The sequence below is a fragment of the Sorex araneus genome, chromosome X, assembly GCF_027595985.1.
Source record: "Sorex araneus isolate mSorAra2 chromosome X, mSorAra2.pri, whole genome shotgun sequence".
NCBI classification, from domain to species: Eukaryota; Metazoa; Chordata; class Mammalia; order Eulipotyphla; family Soricidae; genus Sorex; species Sorex araneus.
In genome coordinates this window covers 367,207,518-367,229,519 of record NC_073313.1, presented here as the reverse complement: position 1 = coordinate 367,229,519, position 22,002 = coordinate 367,207,518, and the positions used below count along the sequence as shown (strand labels likewise).

Sequence of the window (22,002 nt, the reverse complement as noted above, 5' to 3'; positions counted from 1 at the left end):
AAGTCAATTTTAAAAGACAACTTTACGGGGCCGGAGCAATAGCACAGCGGGTAGGGCGTTTGCCTTGCACGCGGCCGACCCGGGTTCGATCCCCGGCATCCCATATGGTCCCCCAAGCATCGCCAGGAGTAATTCCTGAGTGCAAAGCCAGGAGGAACCCCTGAGCATCGCTGGGTGTGACCCAAAAAGCAAAAAAAAAAAAAAAAAAAAGACAACTTTACACGTACCAAGCATTTTATGTGCTTTATATGCAAATAAGCATGTGTGGATAACCTTCAGTTTTTGGGGGGGTGGGGCGGGAATGCCACACAGGGCAGTGCTCAGGGGTTATTCCTGGCTCTGCACTAAGGAATCACTCCTTCTTGGGGGACCATATGTGATGCGAGGGGGTCAAACCAGGGTTGGTGACATGCCAGGCTAGTGTCCTACCTGCCATACAATCACTCGGGCTCCAATAGAATACCTTCATTAAATCTTATTGCTTACCGATGTCTAACTGCAGTGTTCTAGATAAATGATAGGACTGTGAATGTTCCCATCTCAATGATTCTAATTTTTTTTTGGGGGGGGGAGGTGGGATTTAATGACAAAACAAAAAAAAAATTAGTCTTTTATCTTGTTATCAAGATGCTATGTAAATTTACTGAACATTTGTATAGTTAACATTAATAACTGATGTTTATAATGTAACATGTAAAATTATTTATTTTAAAACTTATTTTGGAGGGGCTGGAGCAATAGCACAGCAGGTAGGGCGTTTGCCTTGCACGCGGCCGACCCAGGTTCAATTCCCAGCATCCCATATGATCCCCTGAGCACCGCCATGAGTAATTCTTGAGTGCAGCGCCAGGAATAACCCCTGTGCATTGCTGGGTGTGACCCAAAAAGAAAAAAAAAAAACCTTATTCTGGAGCCACACCTGGAAGGGCTCAGAGCTTTCTCCTGGCTTTGCACTCAGATCTTCTTAGCAGGCTCAGGGCACCATATGGGGTGCTGGGGATCAAACCCAGGTCAGTCACATACAAAGCAAATGCCCTACCTGCTGTACTATCACCCCAGCCCCATAAATCTTTTCATATTTGGGGGCCAAAGTGATAGTATAGCAGGTAGGACACTTGCCTAATATTAACACTCTGATCTCAAAATAACCATTATCTGATCATCTCGGTATTAGAGGTTGAAAACTATGTAAGCGTAAGAGCTTGCTGAGAACTGCTATATCTATTTCTAACATGTTCAAATACCATGAATATAAAGGATACTATGGATATATCTATTTTCAAGGTTTGTTTTGGTTTTTTATTTTTGGGGGCCACCAGCTGAACCCCACCAGGAATGATCCCTGAAGTAAGTCCTGAACACTACCAAGTATGGCCCCCAAAGAAAAGTTCTTTTTCATTCTAGGGCCACACCTGGCGGTGCTCATGGCTAACTCCTGGCTCTGGTTCAGGATTACTCCTGGTGGCACTAGGGGACCATATGGGTTGAAATGGAGTCGGCCACACGAAAACCAAGTGTCGTCATCCCTCTACTATCTCTACAGCCCTGAAGCAACTGTACTGTCAATACAGCTCTGTGCAAACATCACCTAATCAAGTCTACCCTAACACAGCCATGCCAATCTGCAGGCTACGCAGGAACTTTCCACGCAAAGTGTACCATTCCGTGTGTTAGTTACCCTAAACCCACCTGGCTGAAGGTGTCCGTTGCGGCAGGTCAGGTTAGTACTGTCATTATAGACATCTGTTTGTGACTTGGAGAACTGCAACACTGGCTGTAGCTTCTCTATGCCACAGCGTGGCGTAAGGAACAACAAAAACAAACAAAAAAACAAAAGCCATAATGAACAAATAAAATGTGCATAGAAAAATGAGTTAATATATTAGAAGCTATTATATAACAAGGATTTTTTGTTTTTTGCATTTACACAAAATATTTTGCAAAACATAGTTAGTAAAACAACAGAAATTTCTAAGTAAATGGCTACCTTCAAATACACCTTACTTAGGTTTGGTAGCCTAAGGCAGTTCCAAACCACTATTGTTACCGGAGCAATTACTGATTATTTACTGTCTGAAGCATTGCACAGGGAGGGCAGCTAAGAGACTCTTTTTAAAAAGAGGGCAGAGTGACAGTACAGCAGAGTCCCAGTCTTGCATGTGGCCGACTGTGATTCGATCCGTAATACCACCTTGTCCCCCTAAACCCGCCGGAAGTAACCCTGCACACAGCTGTTCCCCACCCCAGTAAGGGGGAGAGAGAGTACCCCAGGTCAAGCACCTGCCCTGCATGCAACACACCCTGGTTAGATCCCTGAACTAGCCACGGCTCCTTGGGCCCCCAGAAGCAACTCCCCGTGGGAGCACTGAGGCTGGGAGTAGCCCCCAAGCAACCCACAGGTGTGGCGCCAAAGCAAAAGCAGTTGGCAAGTATAACACAAACTTTTAGAAAAGGTTTTATAGATAAAATTCTCAGCTAGTATGTGAAAACACACAGAGAGGAGGTATTTCAGGAAAGGAGAAGCACACTTGAAAGGACCAGGAAGAAAACCAGGCTCTCAAATGTCATTTTCAGTTGCAGTAACATAGGCAAAATCAATGGCAATACAGCAGGATGCTGAAGAACTTGGTGTCTAATGCCACTTTAATTGTAAAAACACACACGTGCATACTTCTACACACAGACTTGATCTATAAAGTACCCAAAGAAACTGGACATAGCAACCGTCTCGGGAAAGGAAGTGAGTGGCTGGGGGACAGAATAGGACAGACAGTTTTCCTATTTAAAGCTCAGTGAGCTGGCGTGTACCAAGGGGGCGTTCATATCTGAATGTAGTTTAACACAAGTCTAAGCACCAGCCTCGAGGTGTTAAACTGTCTCTTCCCCTTTGGGGAGAGGGGCTGGTCCTTTCGTGGTGCTCCTTATTCCTGGCTCTGTGCTCAGGGATCACTCCAGGCGGAGTTCAGGGGCCATATGGGATGCCCGGGATTGAAGCTGGATCTGCTGCATGCAAGACAAGCGCCTACCCTACTATACTGTATCTCTGGTCCCTTAGGTGATGATTTAAAAAGATTATTTTCACACTATTCCCACTCCATTAAACAATGAATCCTCCCAAGATCAGAGCCCTCATTCTAGCGTCAAACCCATCAGGAGCGAGCCAGCGGCCTCCTGCATGTCTGCATCGTCACTACACTCTCGTCCCTACCCTCTCTGAGTCTATCCATGTTGCTGGCACACAAACACAACACAACCAGGCTTCAGCACTGGGTTAATGAGGACTGCAGAGATAAAACAATAGACATGAAATTACTACTCCGTACCTCTCTCATAAATAAGGGCTCAATTTTTACCACATTTTTTGAAATATTCGTAGCTGTAATAACTGATTCTCTTCTTCTGCTCTGGGAAGATAATGAATGCACATCCAATGATGCAGCACACATAACAACTCTCAAACGAACATTTGCACAGACAAGCAGGCACCGAGCTTACTTTACGGAACGGTCTCTGGGACAGGTTAAATCGCGGCCAGCCTTTCTGCACAAAGCACAAAGCACTGCACAACCCTGTGTCCTAAAACTGGTTGATACAATATCCTGGGGAGCTTTTGCCTCGGCTAGTTAACAGGTAGGTCATCTGACTTTCTCAATGATATACTCTTCAAATGGTCATACTAAGAAGGAAGTCATTTGTTTATAAAATATATGAATTGGAAAAAAACATTTTGAAATAATTAAACACCATATGAAAAGTTCACACAGCCATTATCTAGAAATAAGTAAGAATGACTTTTTTTGGGGCCAGAGTGATATTACAGCAGTTAGGGTGTTTGCCCTGCATGCGGCCAGCCCGGGTTCAATCCCTGCCATCCCATATGGTCCCCCAAGCACTGCCAGGAGTAATTCCTGACTGCAAAGCCAGGAGGAACCCCTGAGCAGCACTGCTGGGTGTGACCCAAAGAGCAAAAATACAGGCTTTTTTTTTGTTTTTAAATTTTGGGTTATAGCCGGCAATGCTCAGAGGTAACTTCTGGCTCTGCATTCAAGAAGTACAGAAGTACTCCTACTCCTGGCAGTGCTCAAGGGTCTGTATGAGATGCCGGGGATTAAACCCGGGTCAGCTGTGTGCAAGGTCAGTCCATGCCCACTGTACCCTCTAGGCACCCCCAACCTGTTTTGGGGGTGGGAACACTCAGTGCTCAGGATTTACTCCAGACATTAGTTTTAATAGTTCCAGCGGGTACCAGTAACGTCTCTCATCGTGAGACTTATTGTTACTGTTTTTGGCATATCCAATAACAGTATCCAACATAACAGGCTGAAGCGATAGCACAGCAGTTGGGTGTTCACCTTTCACTCGGCTGACCCGAGTTCGATTCCTCTGCCGCTCTTGGAGAGCCCGGCAAGCTACCGAGAGTATCGAGCCCACGCGGCAGAGCCTGGCAAGCTACCCGTGCATATTGGATATGCCAAAAACAATAACAATAAGTCTCTCAATGAGACGTTACTGGTGCCCACTCAAACAAATCGATGAGCAACGGGATGACAGTGACAGTGACAGTTTAATTAGTATTTCTCAATTTTCTTCTGACCACGGCTTTCTTCCAACACTGTTCACTTCCTGTGGCTCCCTGTCCCTCTAGTTGGTCCCCTACTCTGATGCCACAGCCTCTCATTTACTCAGTTTGCATCTGTGGCTCTCTTGGAACATCCACCCTGAGGGCTGACAGGAAGCCATATGGTCTTTGGTTGGAAAATGCTGGCATATATGAAAGTTAAAGATAAACTCCACCTAACTTTCTTTCTGGGCCACAACCGGCGGTGCTCAGGGCTTACTCCTGGCTCTATGCTCAGGGGTGACTCCTGACAGCCTTGGGGGACCAAATGGGATGCTGGGGATCAAACCTGAGTCAGAACCCATGCAAGGCAAAATCACTGTATCTGCTGTACTATTGCTCTGACCCCTTAAGCTTATTTGTAAGTATGTAATTATACATGCATGGGTTTAATACGTGTGTGGGACTGGGACCTCAAGTGATCTGCATGGGTATCTTAGCATGAGGGAACCTCAGGTCTGATCCCTCGCACAACACGGCACCCCCAAACACAGCAGAGCAGCTGCGTCTGCTCCGCAAGCCAGACCCGGGGCAAGCGAAGCGGGACTGCTGCGCAGGCAGTGCCGCGGCCGGCCTGGGCTGACCCCCGTCAACACACAGGACCACACCAAGCACTGCCACGTGGGGCCCAAAGTTTAAGGGAAAAAATTTAAAACTCAGGCTGGAGAGATAATACAAGTAGGCATTTGCCCTGCATGCAGTCAAAAGGGCTAAGGTCCCTGGCGGATGTCTGGGAAAAGGTGCAGAAGCAACTGAATAGAAATGAAGGGGTTCGGCGCTGGAATAGGGCATTGGGTAGGGCATTTATTTGCCGTGCACTAAGCCAACGCAGAACCGGGAAAAAGCCCTGAGCACAGTGTGGTATGCCCCAATCATTGCAAAAAAATTTTTTAAAATAAAATAAAAACCAATGTTTAATCTGATCAAGGTTCTATATCCAAGAATCAAGGAAAGACAGAACACAGTGAAAGCTAATATAGAGAGAGGTGCATGAGGTAAAAGTTGAACTGTAGGAAAAATAGTAATTTTTGGTTCATTAACAAAAAAAATTTAAAAAGTACTTCTATATGAAAATGAGACAATGAATCTTAATATTCTGATTCAAAAGCTATAAAAAAATTAAAGTTACTAAATTATACTACTTGGGGTCAGAGTGACAGCAGGTAGGGCACTTGCCTTGAAGGCAGCTGACCCAGGTTCGATCCCCGGCATCCCATATGGCCCCTGGAGCATCACCAGGAGTAATTCCTGAGTGCAGAGCCAGGAGTAACCCTGAGCATCACCAGGTGTGGTCCAAAAACAAAAAAGAACTATTAAACTTGGCCAGAGCCATAATACAGTGGGTTGGATGTTTGCCTTGCACATGGCTGATCCCAGTTTGATCTCTGGCACTCCAAATAGTCCCCTGAGCCTGCTGTGAGTGATCCCTGAGCACAGAAACAGGAGTAAGATCTGAGTATCACCAGCCATGTCCCAAAAAGAAAAACAAGGAAGAATTATAAACTTGAATGATAGTCAGGAGTTCACCACAGTCATTTACTTGGTGTAAATTCAATTTACACAAATATTTTTTAGAGACCATAATAGTACAGCAGGTAGAGATCTTGCCTTGCAGGCAGCTGACCCGGGTTCAATCCCCGATACTCCATATGGTCCCCCAGCACCGCCAGGAGTGATTCCTGAGTGCAGAGTCAGGAGTAACCCCTGAGCACCACAGGGTAAGGCCCAAAAACAAACAAAAAATTTACGTAAGTATTTTTCACAAAGGGTTATGAGCAGAGAGAGAGCACATGCTTTATAGGCAGAAGGCCTGGGTTTGAGCCCAATCGTACCCGAGCCCAGGCAGAGGCCAGGAGCAAACCCTTAGCACATAACCTGAAACAGCCCCTGGGCACAGCATGTGTGAGCAAAACACAAAATCAAACCCCAAAACGGGACAGATCACAATTTCAAGATTTACATTCATTGACATTCAAAGCGTCACTCTTTCAATACTTCTCATTCCAACTTATTCAACTCAGTATCTGATACCTAGAAGCTGTAACCGGTCCTTGGCCATAACCAAATTGGTCATCATTTTAGCTTGAAGGCGTCTAGCTCTTTCACACTGTTCACCTGAGGAAAAGGAAACAAAAATAAAGAGGTAAATATCCACATGTCCCTACTAACTCTGCTTCAAGATAAAAACACTGCTGCAAATTATATTATGCGGAGTCAGTCTTCGTAATAAAAAATCATGAAAAATTATCTTCAAATAATACAAAGTATGTTCACATTTCTTATGATAGTTTCAGACCAAACGAGGGACATCCCAGACTGCCCGTGTAGTTCATGGATTCTGAGACTTATTTTTCCCTATACGTTTAAAAATCTTTGGCTGGTGAGACAGTACAGCGGGCAAGGAGCTTGCCTTGCATGCGGCCAACTCAGGTTCAATTCTTGGCACATTTGATCCCAAGCAGTGGCCCCTGAGCACAGAGACAGGAGGAAGCCCTAACACCGCTTACTTTTCGGACGTGGTCCCAAAACAAATAACAAAAGCTAAAAAAGATCTCTGTGACTGGGAGATGTTCTGCATCCCAGCGCCGACTAACTAATGGTATCAGGTTGAAGTGGAAACCCACTTCGTCATACCTGAGCATGCATGTTTGGTCACAGACATTAACATCACTGTTAGAGCTATGTCTAAATAAGTGAGCGGGACTGGAGCCATAGTACAGCAGGAAGGGTTTCTGCCTCGCACGCGGCCAGCATCCCATACAGTCCCCACTGCCAGGAGTGATTCCTGAATCTGTAGAACCAGGAGGAACTCCTGAGCACTGCTGGGCATGGCACGAAAACCACAAATAAATCAGACTATAAGATGGCCAACAAAGCTCAAATTCTAAGTACTAAGGGAACATGTCATACATTAATTGGCCTTTTTCTAAGAAAAAAATACTTTTATTTAAATATTATTATTCTATAAATCATTTTGTTAAAACTCTTCTATGCAACTGAGAAAGAAGAGTGTGACTTATACATGTTGTTCATAAAGACATGGGCCGGAGAGAGTGCAGTGGGCAGGGCCCTTGCCTTGCAGACAGCTAAGCCAGTCCAATCCCTGACAACCTATCTGGTTTCCCCCAAGCACCATGGGGAGTGACTCCTGAGCGCAGAGCCCGGGGTAAGCCCTGAACACTGCCAGATCTAGCCAAAAGGTCAAAATAATAGTTTGGTGGGGAGGATGCTTCCCTTGCACGTGACTGACCCAAGTTTAGTGCCCAGCACCACATATAGTCCCCGAGCACTGCCAGGAGTAACCCCTAAATATCACCAGGTATGACCCAAAAAGCAAGGGAAAAAAAAGTTTATATAAAGAACTTACAATGATATCTGGACACACATTAAGTGTGCCATAAACAGGGGCCAGAGCAATAATACAGCAAGTAGGGTGTTGCCTTGCGTGTTGCCGGGCAAGGTTTTACCCCTGACACCCCAGATGGTCTCCTGAGCCTACCAGGAGTGAGCCCTGAACACAGAGCCAGGAGTAAGCCTGAGCACTGCCAGGTGTGCCCCCTCCAAAGTAAGTGTACACGGGGACAGTTGGAAATGATCACTCTAGATAAGAACTGAGCGCTGAAAGGAGGTGAAGGGATACACATGATACCTTTCCAGTAACAGTACTGCAAACCACAGTGCCTAAAAGGGAAAAAAGGTGAAAAAAACAAAAAAAACAGCACCGGCCACAGAGGCAGCTTGGGGGCTTGGGGGTGGACCCCCAGGGAAACTGGAGGACACTGATGGAGGGCGGGGGGAATGGGTGCTGCAACACTGTAGAACTGAAAGTCAAGAAAAACTCTGTAACTGTATCTCACTCATTTAATAAAAATCTTTTTAAAACTTTTGGGGCTGGAGCAATAGTACAACGGGGAGGGCATTTGCCTTGCACACAGCCGACTCGGGTTCGATTCCCAGCATCCCATATGGTTCCCCCAGCACCGCCAGGAGTAATTCCTGAGTGCAGAGCCAGGAGTAACCCCTGTGCATCACTGGGTGTGACCCAAGAGCAAAAAAACTTTTAACAAAGTATACAATAAACACTATCTGGGGGCTGGAGCAATTGCACAGCAGTTAGGGCGTTTGCCTTGCACGCGGCCGACCCAGGTTCAATTCCCAGCATCCCATATGGTCCCCCAGCACTGCCAGGAGTGATTCCTGAATGCAGAGCCAGGAGTAACCCCTGTGCACTGCTGTGTGTGACCCAAAAAGCCAAAAAAAAAAAAAAAAACCCACACAATAAACACTATCTGTATACTTAAAGCAGTGCAAAATTTCAATTTTTATTTTGAGGTTACAGGAAAGATGTTATTTTAAGAATACATATATATACATATATATAATATACCCTGGTCAACGTGCCACATGGAGCAGTGCTGGGGGCTTACTCCTGTCTCTGCACTCAGAGATCACGCCTGGCAGGCATGTGGGATAGCGAATCAATCCTGGGTCGACCACAGCAAGGGAAGCACCCTATCTGTTGGACCATCCCACCCAGTAACTCTGCAAGTGCAAGGGGCAGTCTGTGCATTAACAACTCCTTCCCTGCCCTGACAAGAAAGACAGGGCCAGGTTTCAAAGTGAGGGCTTCAAATAGGACAAAAACATCACCAACAGAGGGTCTGAAGAGGACAGTTTCCTGGTGACCGCTTACTATGGTTACACGCTTATGTGTCAAAGTATCAATGCTAGGAATACAAATGTTCACAAAAACATTCTAAAATTTGCTAAGTATCTTTAACCATGGATCTGGAATGAGGACAATCTTATGAACATAATTTGGGATGCTACTAAGTCAAATAAGCGTCACACTACCTTGGCCTGTAACTATGACGGCGATTCCTTTCTCCAGTTCTTCAATACCTTTCTTATACCATTCCACGGCTTGCTCCTTTTGTCCTGCTTTAAGAGAGAAACAATTGTGTATCAATATTCATGAGTGTGAAGACTACGCTAAGCCTCTCCGGCGCATGCTGTTAGTGGCTGATACCCGGAGGCAGGAGAGAGGAAACAGGAAGTGAGCCCTGAGCAGAGCTGAGCGAGTCCCAGGCACGGCCCCACATGCTCCCAAATTAAAAGTACAATTACTAGGAAGACTGTAAAGGCTGGGCTTTTTTTAATTTGTCTGGGTTCAGGGGCACCGAAGTGGTGTTCCAGAAGCTCCTCCCGGCCCAGAGCCTGGGTCACCGTGCGATGCCAGAGTCCAGCCCGGGGCTCCTGCGGCACAGCACGCACTCATACCCCTGAGCTGCCCCTCCAGCCTCAGAAAGGGACTTGATTCCCACAGCTTCTGGCCTTGACCCTGAAGTCCTCAGCGCTACAGTGAACGCTCTGAGAGATGAGCTCACTCAGCAGCACACATCAGGCCTTTACTGTGGAGGCCTACGAGTGAGCGCAGTAAACCACACGGAAACCGGAACCACTGTACTATGTAGGCCTCGGGCGCGTGAGGAAGAGCCATAAAAGCTGTCGTCATCGCGTGATTATCCAAAGTACCACTGTCACAATCTCCTCTTCTCCCTGTGGTAATTACCGCGTGGGGCCCGCTGCTAGCGCCGGGAAACTGACATGCTTCCCACGACGGGCGGCACATGTAGGTCAGTCTCTCACCTGCACTGCTCCCGCTCTGCTACCGGCTCCACTTTCCCCCCGTTTCTGCACAGATACAACGGCTAGCACAGGGGGCCGATTTCCTAAGGACGCTCCAACAACTAAAGAAAATGTTCACACACAACAGAAGAGCGTTGGGGGCCGGGAAGGAGCCCAAAGGGGGAGAGCACACGTCTGCACGGGGGAGCCCCACGTCTGACCCGCCCCTGGCTCTCCAAGCACCTTCCCGAGCAGCCCCTCAGCACGGAGCCAGGGATACCCCTGAGCCTGAGTGTGGCCCCCAAAGAAACACCCACCCTTAAAACAAACAAACAAACTAAAAAATCAAACCAAAAATAAGAGGGCTAGAGAAGTGGTAAAGGGAGTAAAAGTGTTTGCCTCGAGTGCAGCCGGTCTGGGTTTGATCCCCAGCACCACACATGGTCACGGGAGTGACGCCTGAGCAAAGCGGGATGTGGTCCAAAACAACAACAAACATACACTCTCCCTGAATGCTGATATTTACTGACACTTAACACATGTCAGAACACGCAGGAGAAGTAAGTTTTCATCAAGTAGTATCTACGCTGTTGTTGGGTTCTTGATTTTGACCCACACCAGACTCGGGTCATTTCTCACAGGGCCCAAGGGACCCTATGGGGTGCCAGGGATCGAACAAGGGTCAGACACATGAAAGGCAAGCACTTTGTCACTATTCTGTCTCTCCGGCCCTCAAGCAGCATCTAGAACAGAGAGCTGGGATCCATTAAATGCTTTCCTGAAAAAAATGACACATATCCTTCCATTAGGTAACAGGACTCTTCTCTTTTGATTTATACTTGGGAGGGACAGACCTGCTGATGTCCAGGAGCCACTCCTGACTGTCCTTGGGGGACGAGCTGGTGGCAGGGACTGAAGCAGGCCTCCTGCGTGCAGAGCCTGTGTTCCCCAGCTCTCTATTTACAACAGTCTGATTGCAGGGGTGAGGGGCTGAGAGCACCTGCTTTGCACGTAGCCGCCGGAACACAGCAGGAAACAACTCCTACGCTATGCCAGCGGCAGCCCCGGGAGTCCTGCCAGACGAGGTCCGGAAAATGAAGGGTGCTTTCATTGTGTGTGTGGTGGTGGGACCAAACCAAGGTTTCACATGCGCACGATTATGAGTTCTAGCAGTGAGCTCCATCGCTAGTCAAAACTAGTTTCAGACATGGGGCTGGCGCGATAGCACATAGGGTAGGGCGTTTGCCTTGCACGCGGCCGACCCGGGTTCAAATCCCAGCATCCCATACGGTCCCCTGAGCACCGCCAGGAGTAATTCCTGAGTGCAGAGCCAGGAGTAACCCCTGTGCATCGCCGGGTATGACCCAAAAAGCAAAAAAAAAAAAAAAAAAAAAAAGCTAGTTTCAGACAAATCTCAGCTTTAATGCAAAATAGGGCCAGAGACTTTAATCGAAATAGAGGGCTGGACTTGCCTTGCAAACAGCTAACCTGGGCTAGACCCCCAGGCCGGTAAGGAATTTTACCAGAGTAGAAAGCCACGAGTAAACCCTGGACATCAAGTCCTGGCCACTGTGGGTGCGGCCCCAACAAAAACCAGGCCGAGAGGAACAGCGCAGTAAGCCGGAGCACACGCTCCACAGGCGACGGTCCAGAGTTGACTGCTGGAACCACAGGGTCCCCCGAACACTGCCAGGTGTGGTGCCAACACCAAAGGAACACGTTTTAAAGAGAGATGTGGGAGAGATAGGGCAGGGTTAAGGGGCTGAGCACGATTAGATCCCTGGCGCTGCAAAGGTCCCCAGGGTACTGCCAGGGGACACTCCTGAGCACAGACCCAGTGGTGGGCAGGGCACTTGCCCTGTGGGTGGTGACTCAGGTTTGATCCCCTGCATCACCCCCCCCAGCCTGGGGGAGGGATCCCTGAGTGCAGAGCCAGGTATAAGCCCTGAGCACGGCCAAGTGTGACCCAACCCCTCCCTCCAAAGAAGTTATCTTTAGGGGAGAGAATGGGAGGGGAGGGGGAGAGAGAGAGAGAGAGAGAGTGTACAGCGCTTAGGCAGCTTGCACAGAATGGATCCAGATTCAACTCCTAACATCACATATGGTAGGCACTTGAGCTCTGGCAGGAACTGATCCTGAACACAGAGCCAGAGTAAAGCACAGAGCCAGGAAGAAGTCCTGAGCACCATCGGCTGTGGGCCCCTCCAAAATAACAAAGTCTAAAAAGTACTATTTAAATCACATTTGTGTATTACTTCATTAAATTAAGGGTTTGTTTTATTTTTTTTGGGGGGGCACACCAGGCAGTACTCAAGACTTCCTACCTGCTCTGTTCCAAGGAATCATTCCTTGCAGGCCCTGGGGACCATTGGGATACCAGGGATTGAACCCAGAACCTGGATCAACCACAGGTAAGGCCCTACCCACTGTACCACCTCTCCAGTCCCTTGATTAAGGGAAAGATTGTCACTGTCACTGTCATCCCGTTGCTCATTGATTTGTTCGAGCAGGCACCAGTAACGTCTCTCATTGAGACTTATTGTTACTGTTTCTGGCATATCCAATACTCACAGGTAGCTTGCCAGGCTCTGCCGTGTGGCTCGATACTCTCGGTAGCTTGCCGAGCTCTCCAAGAGGGGCGGAGGAATCGAACTCGGGTCCAGCGGGTCCACCGAGTGAAAGGTGAAAGCCCAACTGCTGTGCTATGGCTCCAGCCCAAGGGAAAGATTAACTGGGCCTTAATCTTTGTTTTGCTTTTTGCTTTTGGGGCCACACCCATCAGTGCTAGGCCTGTTCCCAGCGTGTGTGGAGAACAATGTGCTTTCTGTCTCTGGCCCAGGCCTTATCATTTCAACACACCAAATTAACCAACACCACTTGAGCACCAAACTGGCTAGAAAGGAGCTGTGCGTGCGAAAGGGTGTGTGTGGTGAGTGCATGTGCTGTGCGTATTCTGGGGCTCGAGCCCGGGGCCTCACCCATTTATTTTCCAAACGTTGGGCCTGAGAGAGGACACAGGGGTCAGGGAGCTAGCCTTGCGCGCAGCCAAACCAGATTCACTACCCGGCACCACATCTGGTCCCCAAGAGTCGCCAGGAGTGACCCTGAGTACAGGGCCAGGAATAAGCCCCCGAGCGCAGTCGGATGTGGTCCCCAAACAAACAACAATAAGTTCAAATTCAGTCCACTCCAGGCCCGTCCCTACCCCGCCTGGCCGGCTGCGGCACACTTTCGGCCTGGTCCTCACTGGTCATCACTGCAGAGCTGTACAACCCTGCCAGGAGTCACATGCTCACATGCCCAGCTGAGACACACATGTTACGGTGGTGGTGCTCGCGTGTTTGTGATTTTGGGGCATATCCAGCTGGGGAACCATACGAAGTGCCAGGGACCGAACCTGGGTCAACTGTGTGCCAGGCGAGTGTCCCCTCTACCTACCCTCTGGCCTCCCATGGTTTTGCCTGAGATCACAGCGCCCTGCTGCGGAGCTCACACACGTTTTCAGCTGCAAGGCTCGCCAGAGACTGCACCCCCTCTTGGTGCCTGCACACATCCAGCGATCACTGTGGTATCAGGGATACCGGAAGGCTTAGCTCCAGGCTAAGACAGCAGAGACTCCCCCAGCCCTGCTCTGAGCATCTGGAACATCAGGGATTAGAACCTGCGGCCTTGGGCTTGGAAAGCAGGTGCTCTAAATCCCCACACTATTCCGCCAGGCCTTAAAGTGCTCGTGGTCGATTCAGAAATTACGTTATCGAGGGAACAGCAGAGCATGACGTTACTAAGGAAACCAGTTTTAAGGGTAAATTCAATTTTTAAGGTAAAAATTCAGTTCTAAGGGTAAAAAAATCTGTAATATGCTTCTTTAAACTAATTTGCTTTGGCATATGACGCATCAATCGCAGAACTCAAAGGGCATCAGCTCATATCAAGAGACGGGGCTAAGGTGTGTGCCTTGTTTGGGGCCGACACGAGTTCAATCCCCGGCACCATCTGAGAAGTCTTGAGGGAGCACAGCCTGAGCACAGAGCTGGGAGAGCCCCTGAGCACCGGCAAGTGTGGCCCAAAACTCCTCCCCCCCAAAACACGAGGATCGGCTGTGCCCCCAAGGAGACCCAAGCTCAGGCTCAATCCCAGCACCACGTGGTCTCCCAAGAACCAAACTGGGAGTGACCCCTAACGCAGGAGGACTGGCTAAAACCCAGGGCTCCAAGAGGCCAGAGATATGGCACAGCGCGGACAGAGGAGGGCGCTGGCCTTGCAGGCAGCTGACCCAGGTTTGACCCTTGACTTTCCGTATCACTCTTCCAAGGGCAATTCCTGAGCAGAGTAAGGAGGAACCTCTGAGGATCGCCAGGTGTGGCCCCAAAAATAAAAACGAACGAAAACCGTGGTTCTATCCCCAGCAATCCCCCTCCCCCCAAAGTGATGCTTTTTAAAACTACTGTCAATGTCCCTCGCCCACTTTTCCTTCCATCTCTGGTATTCTCTCCCTGATTACAAGTCATCTCCCCCACAGGGCTGAGATAGTAAGGGGGTGCTCAGGCACAGGGCTGACCCCGTTCAATCCTCAGCACTGGAACCGGATTACTCAACTTCACAGTACCCAATGGAATGAGGTGCTGCTCTCCCTAGAGAGACATGGTGCTCGCGGCACCTTTCCCAGGAGATCATCGGATGTTACTGAGAGATGGTGAAGACGAAGAATGAAGCACTTAACAAAATATTTCCTTCCGCAAACACCTGGGATTCCCTGAAATGTCTCTTTTCTTAAACGCTCTTAACCTCCACTCTGTCCTTCCAGCCCACAGATGAACACTTGCTTCTTCCCTTACAGCCCACTTACTCCGGGTCATACAAAGGAAATTGGTTTTAATGAAACTAACTCTACAACAGTGTCTGGAGTTTGAGGAACGAAAAATTACAAGAGAACTGCAAATTTTACTTAAAAAAAAAAATCGGTAAGTTGAAGAGGCAGCACATGGGCAAAGCAACTGGGTTCTGTCCCCGTCACCCAACATGGTCCCCGAGCCCTAACAGGAGTGATTCCTGAGCAGGGCCAGGAGTAAGCCCTCAATGCAGCCAGTGTGGCCCCCAAAACAAAATAAATAACAAAAACAGCCGATGAACAAATGCTGGGCTCGAGTGATCGGCCAGCGGGAAGGTGCTTGCTCCATCCTACAGCCCCACGTACGGTCCTACCCCAAGTCCTGCCAAGAGTGACCCCTGAGCACAGCGCAAATAAACATGCTAACAAACTATGCAAGTGAGTGCTACCTATTGCAATGCAGGGGAAAACTTCTTCCACGCAGGAAAAAGCATACTAGGAGCTGGAGTGACAATACAGCAGACAGGACTAGGGGTTAAGTGACAGTACAGCGGAGAGGACTGGGGCCGGCAGACAGTACAGAGGACAGGACTAGGGGCTGGAGTGACAGCACAGAGGACGGGACTAGGGGCTGGAGTGACAGCACAGAGGACGGGACTAGGGGCTGGAGTGACAGCACAGAGGACGGGACTAGGGGCTGGAGTGACAGCACAGAGGACAGGACTAGGGGCTGGAGTGGCAGCACGGAGGGCAGGACTGGGGCCGGGCGACAGTACAGAGGACAGGACTAGGGGCTGGAGTGACAGCACAGAGGACGGGACTAGGGGCTGGAGTGACAGCACAGAGGACGGCACTAGGGGGCTGGAGTGACAGCACAGAGGACGGGACTAGGGGCTGGAGTGGCAACACGGAGGGCAGGACTGGGGCCGGGCGACAGGACAGAGGACAGGACTGGGGCCAGGCGACAGGACAGACTCGCGTCGCACGCAGAGGCCCGGGGTTCGAGCCCCGCGCCTGCGGGGGACGCCGTGCGCACCGCTGGCCGGGCCCCTCCCCGACAGAGGGGGAAGCCTCCCAGGGGCGGGCGGGCAGAACTACCTCGGGCACCCAGCAGACGCCCACCCGCCGGCACCGCGACGGGCGCCGCCCCCCAAAGCCCCAGCGAGCCCCCCGCGCTCCCCGCCGCCGTCCGGGCGCAGGTGGGCGAGGCCCTGCGCTCTCACGGGGGCGGCGCGGCGAGACGCGGGCACGGCGCGGGGGCGGGCGGGGGTCGCGGGGCGGGGGTCGCGGGGGTCGCCGCCCGCCCGTACCTTGGTCGTCCTCGTCGATGCGCAGCGCCACCGAGATGTACTCGAAGGCCTGCTTGTGGCGCGCGCGCACGCTCTCGGCCTCCCCGGGCGGCGCGGGCGCGGGCGCGGGCGCGGGCGCGGGCGCGGCGCGGGCGCCCCGGCGGGCGGCCATGAGCGCGCGGCCCAGGCGCCGGCACAGCCACACGCACAGCAGCCCCAGGTGCAGCGCGAGCAGGCGCAGCAGCGCGACGCCCCGCCGCAGCGGGCCGCGCTCAGGCCGCGGGGCCGGGCCGGGCTTCCTCCCGCGGCCGGACGGAGAAGTCATCCACAGCGCCCGCCGCCGCCGCCGCCGCCATCACCCGCCGCCCGCCCCGCCCCGCCCCGCCCCTCGAGCCTGTCAGGGCCGGGAGCGCCACCCGCCGCCACCGCCGCCGCCTCCACGGCCGCCGCTCCGGCCCCGCCTCCGCCCGCACGGCCGCGCACGCGCACGGCCGCCCTGGCTTTTTCCGGCGCGCACGCGCACAGCGCCGTCTTTGTTGCCGGGAGCCCCTCGTGCGCATGTGCGGCACCCGCCGCTCCGCCGCGTTCTCGCCGCCCCCCCCCGGCGAACTACAATCCCCAGGGTGCACTTCGGCACGCGACGTCCTCCGGGCGCCGTCGCGCTGCCGAAGTTGCGGCCCTTGGGAGCATGCCTGCGCCCCGAACCCTGGTCCCCCCACGCTGGTGCCTGCTGGGCTTCGGCTCGGCTCGTTCGCCGGACTCCTTTCTCGCAATGTGATGGTGCTCTTTCGTTCAGCGTCGGACAGAAACTGTTGTTCTAAGTCTTCCGCGGAAAGTGATTGCAACGGGGCCGGCGCGGCGGGACGGCGGGTAGCGCGCTGGGTTCCGTCCCCGGCACCCCCCACGGCCCCGCCAGGCGCATCCCTGAGTGCACAGCAGGTGCGGTCAGCCTTGAGGGTGGCCGAAACAAACGAACAAGGTTGCATCTCAGCCAAAGAGACCAGGGATTGAGGGAAAAGCAGCTGTAGGGACAGACGGACTTAAGATCATCCAGAAAAAAATATCCGTAAGAGGAGATCAACGATTCCCCAGGCTTAACTAAAGTAGAAAGTATTTAGACAGGACGTATTTGGCTATCTCCTCTGTAGAATCGATGGTTTTTAATTTAAAAAAAAAATCTGTATGGGGATGGAGAAGTAGTACAGCGGGTACCGCACTTGCCCTACGCGGGGCTGGCCCGGGTTAGACCCTCAGCATCCCTTATGGCCCCCTGAGTGCAGAGCGAGGAGCATCGCCGGGCGTGGCGCGCGCGCACACACACACACACACACACACACACACACACACGCCCTGACATAAAGTCCCCGTTGTTCACCACGTGAGACTGCCAGTTACCAAGAATTTCCACATTTTGGCCACAAACCATCAATACTCCCTAGCAAATCTCATAGGCCATATAAAAGCGACCTATTCCCTGTTTCCTTCCGTCTGCTCCCCTCCCCCTTCCTGCCTCTGTGCTCATTTGGGTTTATTCTGACACGTGCTCTCTTTCACAACTGGTCAATTTCTAACCTCTCCAGAAAATACTTCTTTATTGAATAGTACTTTTTGTCGTATGAAACCTCTTGTATAAATAACATACGTATAATTCAAAGAAGACAAGTAGCAGCGGCCTAAAAAAAAAAAAAAAAATAGCACGCCAATTCTTTTATTTCCCAGGAAGCTACTCTCCTGAACTTGCTTCTCTGAGGTTTGTCTGAATCTTTCCGCTTTTCCTCTCCTTCCCCTTAGTTGTTGTGCCCGACGGAGTCATGCACTTGGTTGTGATACTGGCTCAGTTGCAGGGCTTCGGGAAGTTGGACCTTTAGCTGTGGGGCTCACACACACACTGGTTGGTGCATGTTTTTATGCCACACACTTCCCGCGGCCCCAGGGGTTCCAAGGACAGTGCCTCCAGGGTCTGTTAGCTGGAAGAGTACTGTTGGGGTCCAAACACACGCTTCTTGCTCTCAAGGTAGGAATTCTACCACTCAGCTGTTCCTAAGCCTCAATGCTAAATATCTGTATCTTGGGGGGTTTTATTTTGTTTTGGGGACCACACCCAAGCAGTGCTCAGGGGTTATTCCTGGCTCTGTGCTCAGGGATCACACCTGGCAGGCCCAGGGGACCATTTGGAGTGCCAAGGTTCAGCTGTATACAAGTGAAACGCCTTACCCACTGCACTGTCTCTCCAGCTAATTTTCGCTTTATCGGGGCGTGGGTGGGGGGACATACCCGGCAGTGCTTAGGGGTTGTTTCCAATAGAGCTGAAAGGAACCATGGGGTTCCAGAGATCAAACCCTCCCTTCCTCCTCCTTCGCCACTCTTCTTTTTTTCCTTCTTTTTCTTCACATTTTGAGCCAGACCCAGCTCTGTTGGGGCCTGTTACCTCTCCAGCGTCAGATTAGAGTTGAAGATGGATTTGATCATGTAAACAAGCATTTCCAGGGACTGGAGTGATAGCACAGCACATAGGGTATTTGCCTTGGATGTGTCCAAACTGGTTCAATCCCTGGCATCCCATATGGTCCCCCATGCACTGCCAGGAATAATTCCTGAGTGGAGACCCAGGAGTTACCCCTGAGCACTGCCAGGTGTGTGGCCCCCGAAAAATAAAGCAAAAAAGCATTTCCAGGGGCTGGGGCAATAGTCCAGTTGGTGATGTGCTTGCCTTGTACGTAGCTGACCAGGTTGGATCCCCAGTACCACAAATAATCCCCTGCCCCCACCAGGCGTGACCCCTGAGCACAGCTGGTATGGCTTAAAAAACAAAAGCACTTCCAAAATATTGCACTGAACTATAAAACCCTCTTATGCACAGAGTAAATTAACAACTTAAGTTTAAAGAGATAACAATAATGATGATGGTAACTGCTTCTAACATTTTTCAAACCCCAGATAGCACAGTGGGGAGAACGTTTTGCCTTACACGCAGCAGATTTGGGTTTGATCCCTAGCATCCCATATGGTCCCCTGAGCACTGCCACGTGAGCAACACCCAGCTGTGACCCCAAAATAAAATTGTTTAAACCCACAATCTGAGACGAGCAGTTTGAATTTTAGTTGTTCAACCTTCAAATAGGTTTTTATCACAAAATTAAGAAATATATAGCTAAAGGTGCCCTGAGCTGCCAGGGGTGACCCTGGAGCAGCACTGCCTGCCAGGTAATACTCATACATCAGACCATGACATAAAAATCTAGGGGCTGGTCACAGCTTAGAAGCTGGCCTCGAATTCTGGAGGAAAAGGCAGCTCAGATAGAGAAGGGACCACCAAGTAAAGGAAGCTGGGAGGCCCCTTAGGGATGGGAGATGCGGGCTGAAAGTAGACTATAGACTGAACATGATGGCCACTCAATACCTCTTTTGCAAACCACAACACCCAAAAGGAGAGAGCAAAAGGGAATGCCCTGCCGCAGAGGTGGGGTGGGGTAGGGGGGATGGGGTGGGGGTGGGGGGAGGGATACTGGGACCATTGGTGGTGGAGGATGGGCACTGGTGGAGGGATGGGTATTCGACCACTGTATGACTGAAATGCAAGCATGAAAGCTTGTAAGTCTGTAACTACTTCACGGTGATTCACTAATAAAAAAATTTTTTTTTAATCTAGGGGCGGGGCTGGAGCGATAGCACAGCGGGGAGGGCGTTTGCCTTGCATGCGGTCCACCTGGGTTCAATTCCCAGCATCCCATATGGTCCCCTGAGCACTGCCAGGGGAAATTCCTGAGTGCAGACCAGGAGTAACCCCTGTGCATTGCCGGGTATGACCCAAAAAGCAAAAAAAAAAAAAAAAAAAAAAAATCTGGGGCTGGAGCTATAGTACAGCGGGTAGGGCATTTGCCTTGCACGCAGCCGATTTGATTCCCAAAATCCCATATGGTCCCCTGGGCACCGCCAAGGGTAATTCCTGAGTGCAAAGCCAGGAGTAACCCCTGCACATCACCGGGTGTGACCCAAAAATAAAAAAGAAATCTAGAGTTCCCCCAAAAAGTAATTTTACATTTATATTTTACATTTATAATTTTACTTTATATATAAAGTAATTTTACATTTATATAAGGCTGTTTATATTCTACTCAAATTTAATTTCTGAATTGACATTTTGCTAAAATTGTCTTTAAAAGAAAAATAGTACTGCCTTAGGGCTTATGAGATAGGATAAGGGGAAGAGCTGACCCAAGTTTAACCCCTGGCACCACTCAGGGTCCCCCAGTCCCCGCCAAGAGTGATCCCTGAGCACAGAGCCAGGAGTAAGTCTCAATAACAGCAGCAGCAAGAAAGCAAAGGTGCTGCTTTGCATAGAGGAGTAGGCAAGGGTCCGAGTGTATGCTCAGCATACAGTAGGCCTGGGTCCAATGCTGGCACTGCACGATACCCTGAGCACTGGTTAAGGAGTAATCCTTGAGCACTACTTAGGTATGGCCCAAAACTAAAAGAGAAAAATGTAAAGAAATAGCCAAGTACTGCCTGGGCCAGAGAAATACAACGCACCGGAGCACATGGTCTGCATGCAGAAACCCCGTGTTCACGCCCTCGCTCTGCCTGCCCGGAGCCCTGCCAGGAAGGACCCCCACCCCCTGTGCTGGACCTGGAGTAGCTCCTGAGCACTGCCAGGTCTGGCCCCCAAACAACACAAACAAAGCCCCAAAATGACTGCCTCTGTTTAGACTGAAGCTCCTAGCCTTCTTGGCCATTGAAAACACTGTAAGAGCCTCCCAGTTTGCAGATGGCAAGAATTTGCAGGAAACTTAATCTCAAATGGAATCTGGGCCAGTCTCAGCAGGACAAAAGGGAGGCACAGAGTACTGTGCTAAGTAATCCGGGACACTGGGTCACTTTATCACTTTCACCCATCAAATTCATTTACCAATGTCTTAATTTACCACCAACATGTTGTTTGGCTATTTTAGCCTCACTTGCTTTCTGAGGAACTGCCTGTACCTTTAGCATGAGAGGTGCTGGATTATGTTTGATGAAGGGACCAATGGTACGTACTTAGGACCTCTTCTCACTTAAGAAAGAATGCATGGGGCTGGTACGATAGCACAGCGGGTAGGGCGTTTGCCTTGCATGTGGCCGACCTGGGTTCGATTCCCAGCATCCCATATGGTCCCCCAAGCACTTCCAGGAGTAATTCCTAAGTGCAAAGCTAGGAATAACCCCTAAGCATTGCCAGGTGTAACCCCCTCCCCCAAAAAAAGGCAGAAAGGCTGGAGAGAGATATAGTCTGGCAGGTAATGTGCTTGCCTCACACACAAATGACCCAGATTCAGTGGCCTGTGCCTCATGTGGTCCTCCAAGCCTTCCCGGAAGTGAGTCTTGAGCACAGCTGAGGGTGGCCACACAATGAAAACAAGAAAGTAAAATGGCACATTGAGAGCCATAAAGGAGGTGGTGACTGGTTTCGAGAGAGGCAGGAAATGGGGTCAGAGAGCTAGTACTACAGGTTGGGTTTTTGGGGTGCAGTACCCGGCAACACATGGACTCCGTCCCCGAAGCACTGCCTGGAGTAGTTCTAAGCACAGCTGCAAGGGGGAGGGGGACAGGGAGCAAAATATCTTTTTAAAACTTTCCAAAAGAAGAAAAGAAAAAAACATTCG

General features: G+C 50.5%; 1 protein-coding gene across 1 annotated transcript in view; it reads right to left on the bottom strand.

The window, feature by feature from the left end:
* SPAST (spastin) overlaps positions 1-16,817 on the bottom strand; it is a 43,005-nt gene extending 26,188 nt beyond the window's left edge. Inside the window, exons 1-4 of the mRNA XM_055120908.1 lie at positions 16,385-16,817; positions 9,473-9,559; positions 6,650-6,733; positions 1,690-1,785 (exon numbers count right to left, since the gene is read on the bottom strand). Coding sequence (XP_054976883.1) covers positions 1,690-1,785; positions 6,650-6,733; positions 9,473-9,559; positions 16,385-16,688 — 571 coding nt within the window. The 5' untranslated portion in view covers positions 16,689-16,817. The remainder of the gene's footprint in view (positions 1-1,689; positions 1,786-6,649; positions 6,734-9,472; positions 9,560-16,384) is intronic.
* Between the last annotated feature and the right edge of the window lie 5,185 nt (positions 16,818-22,002).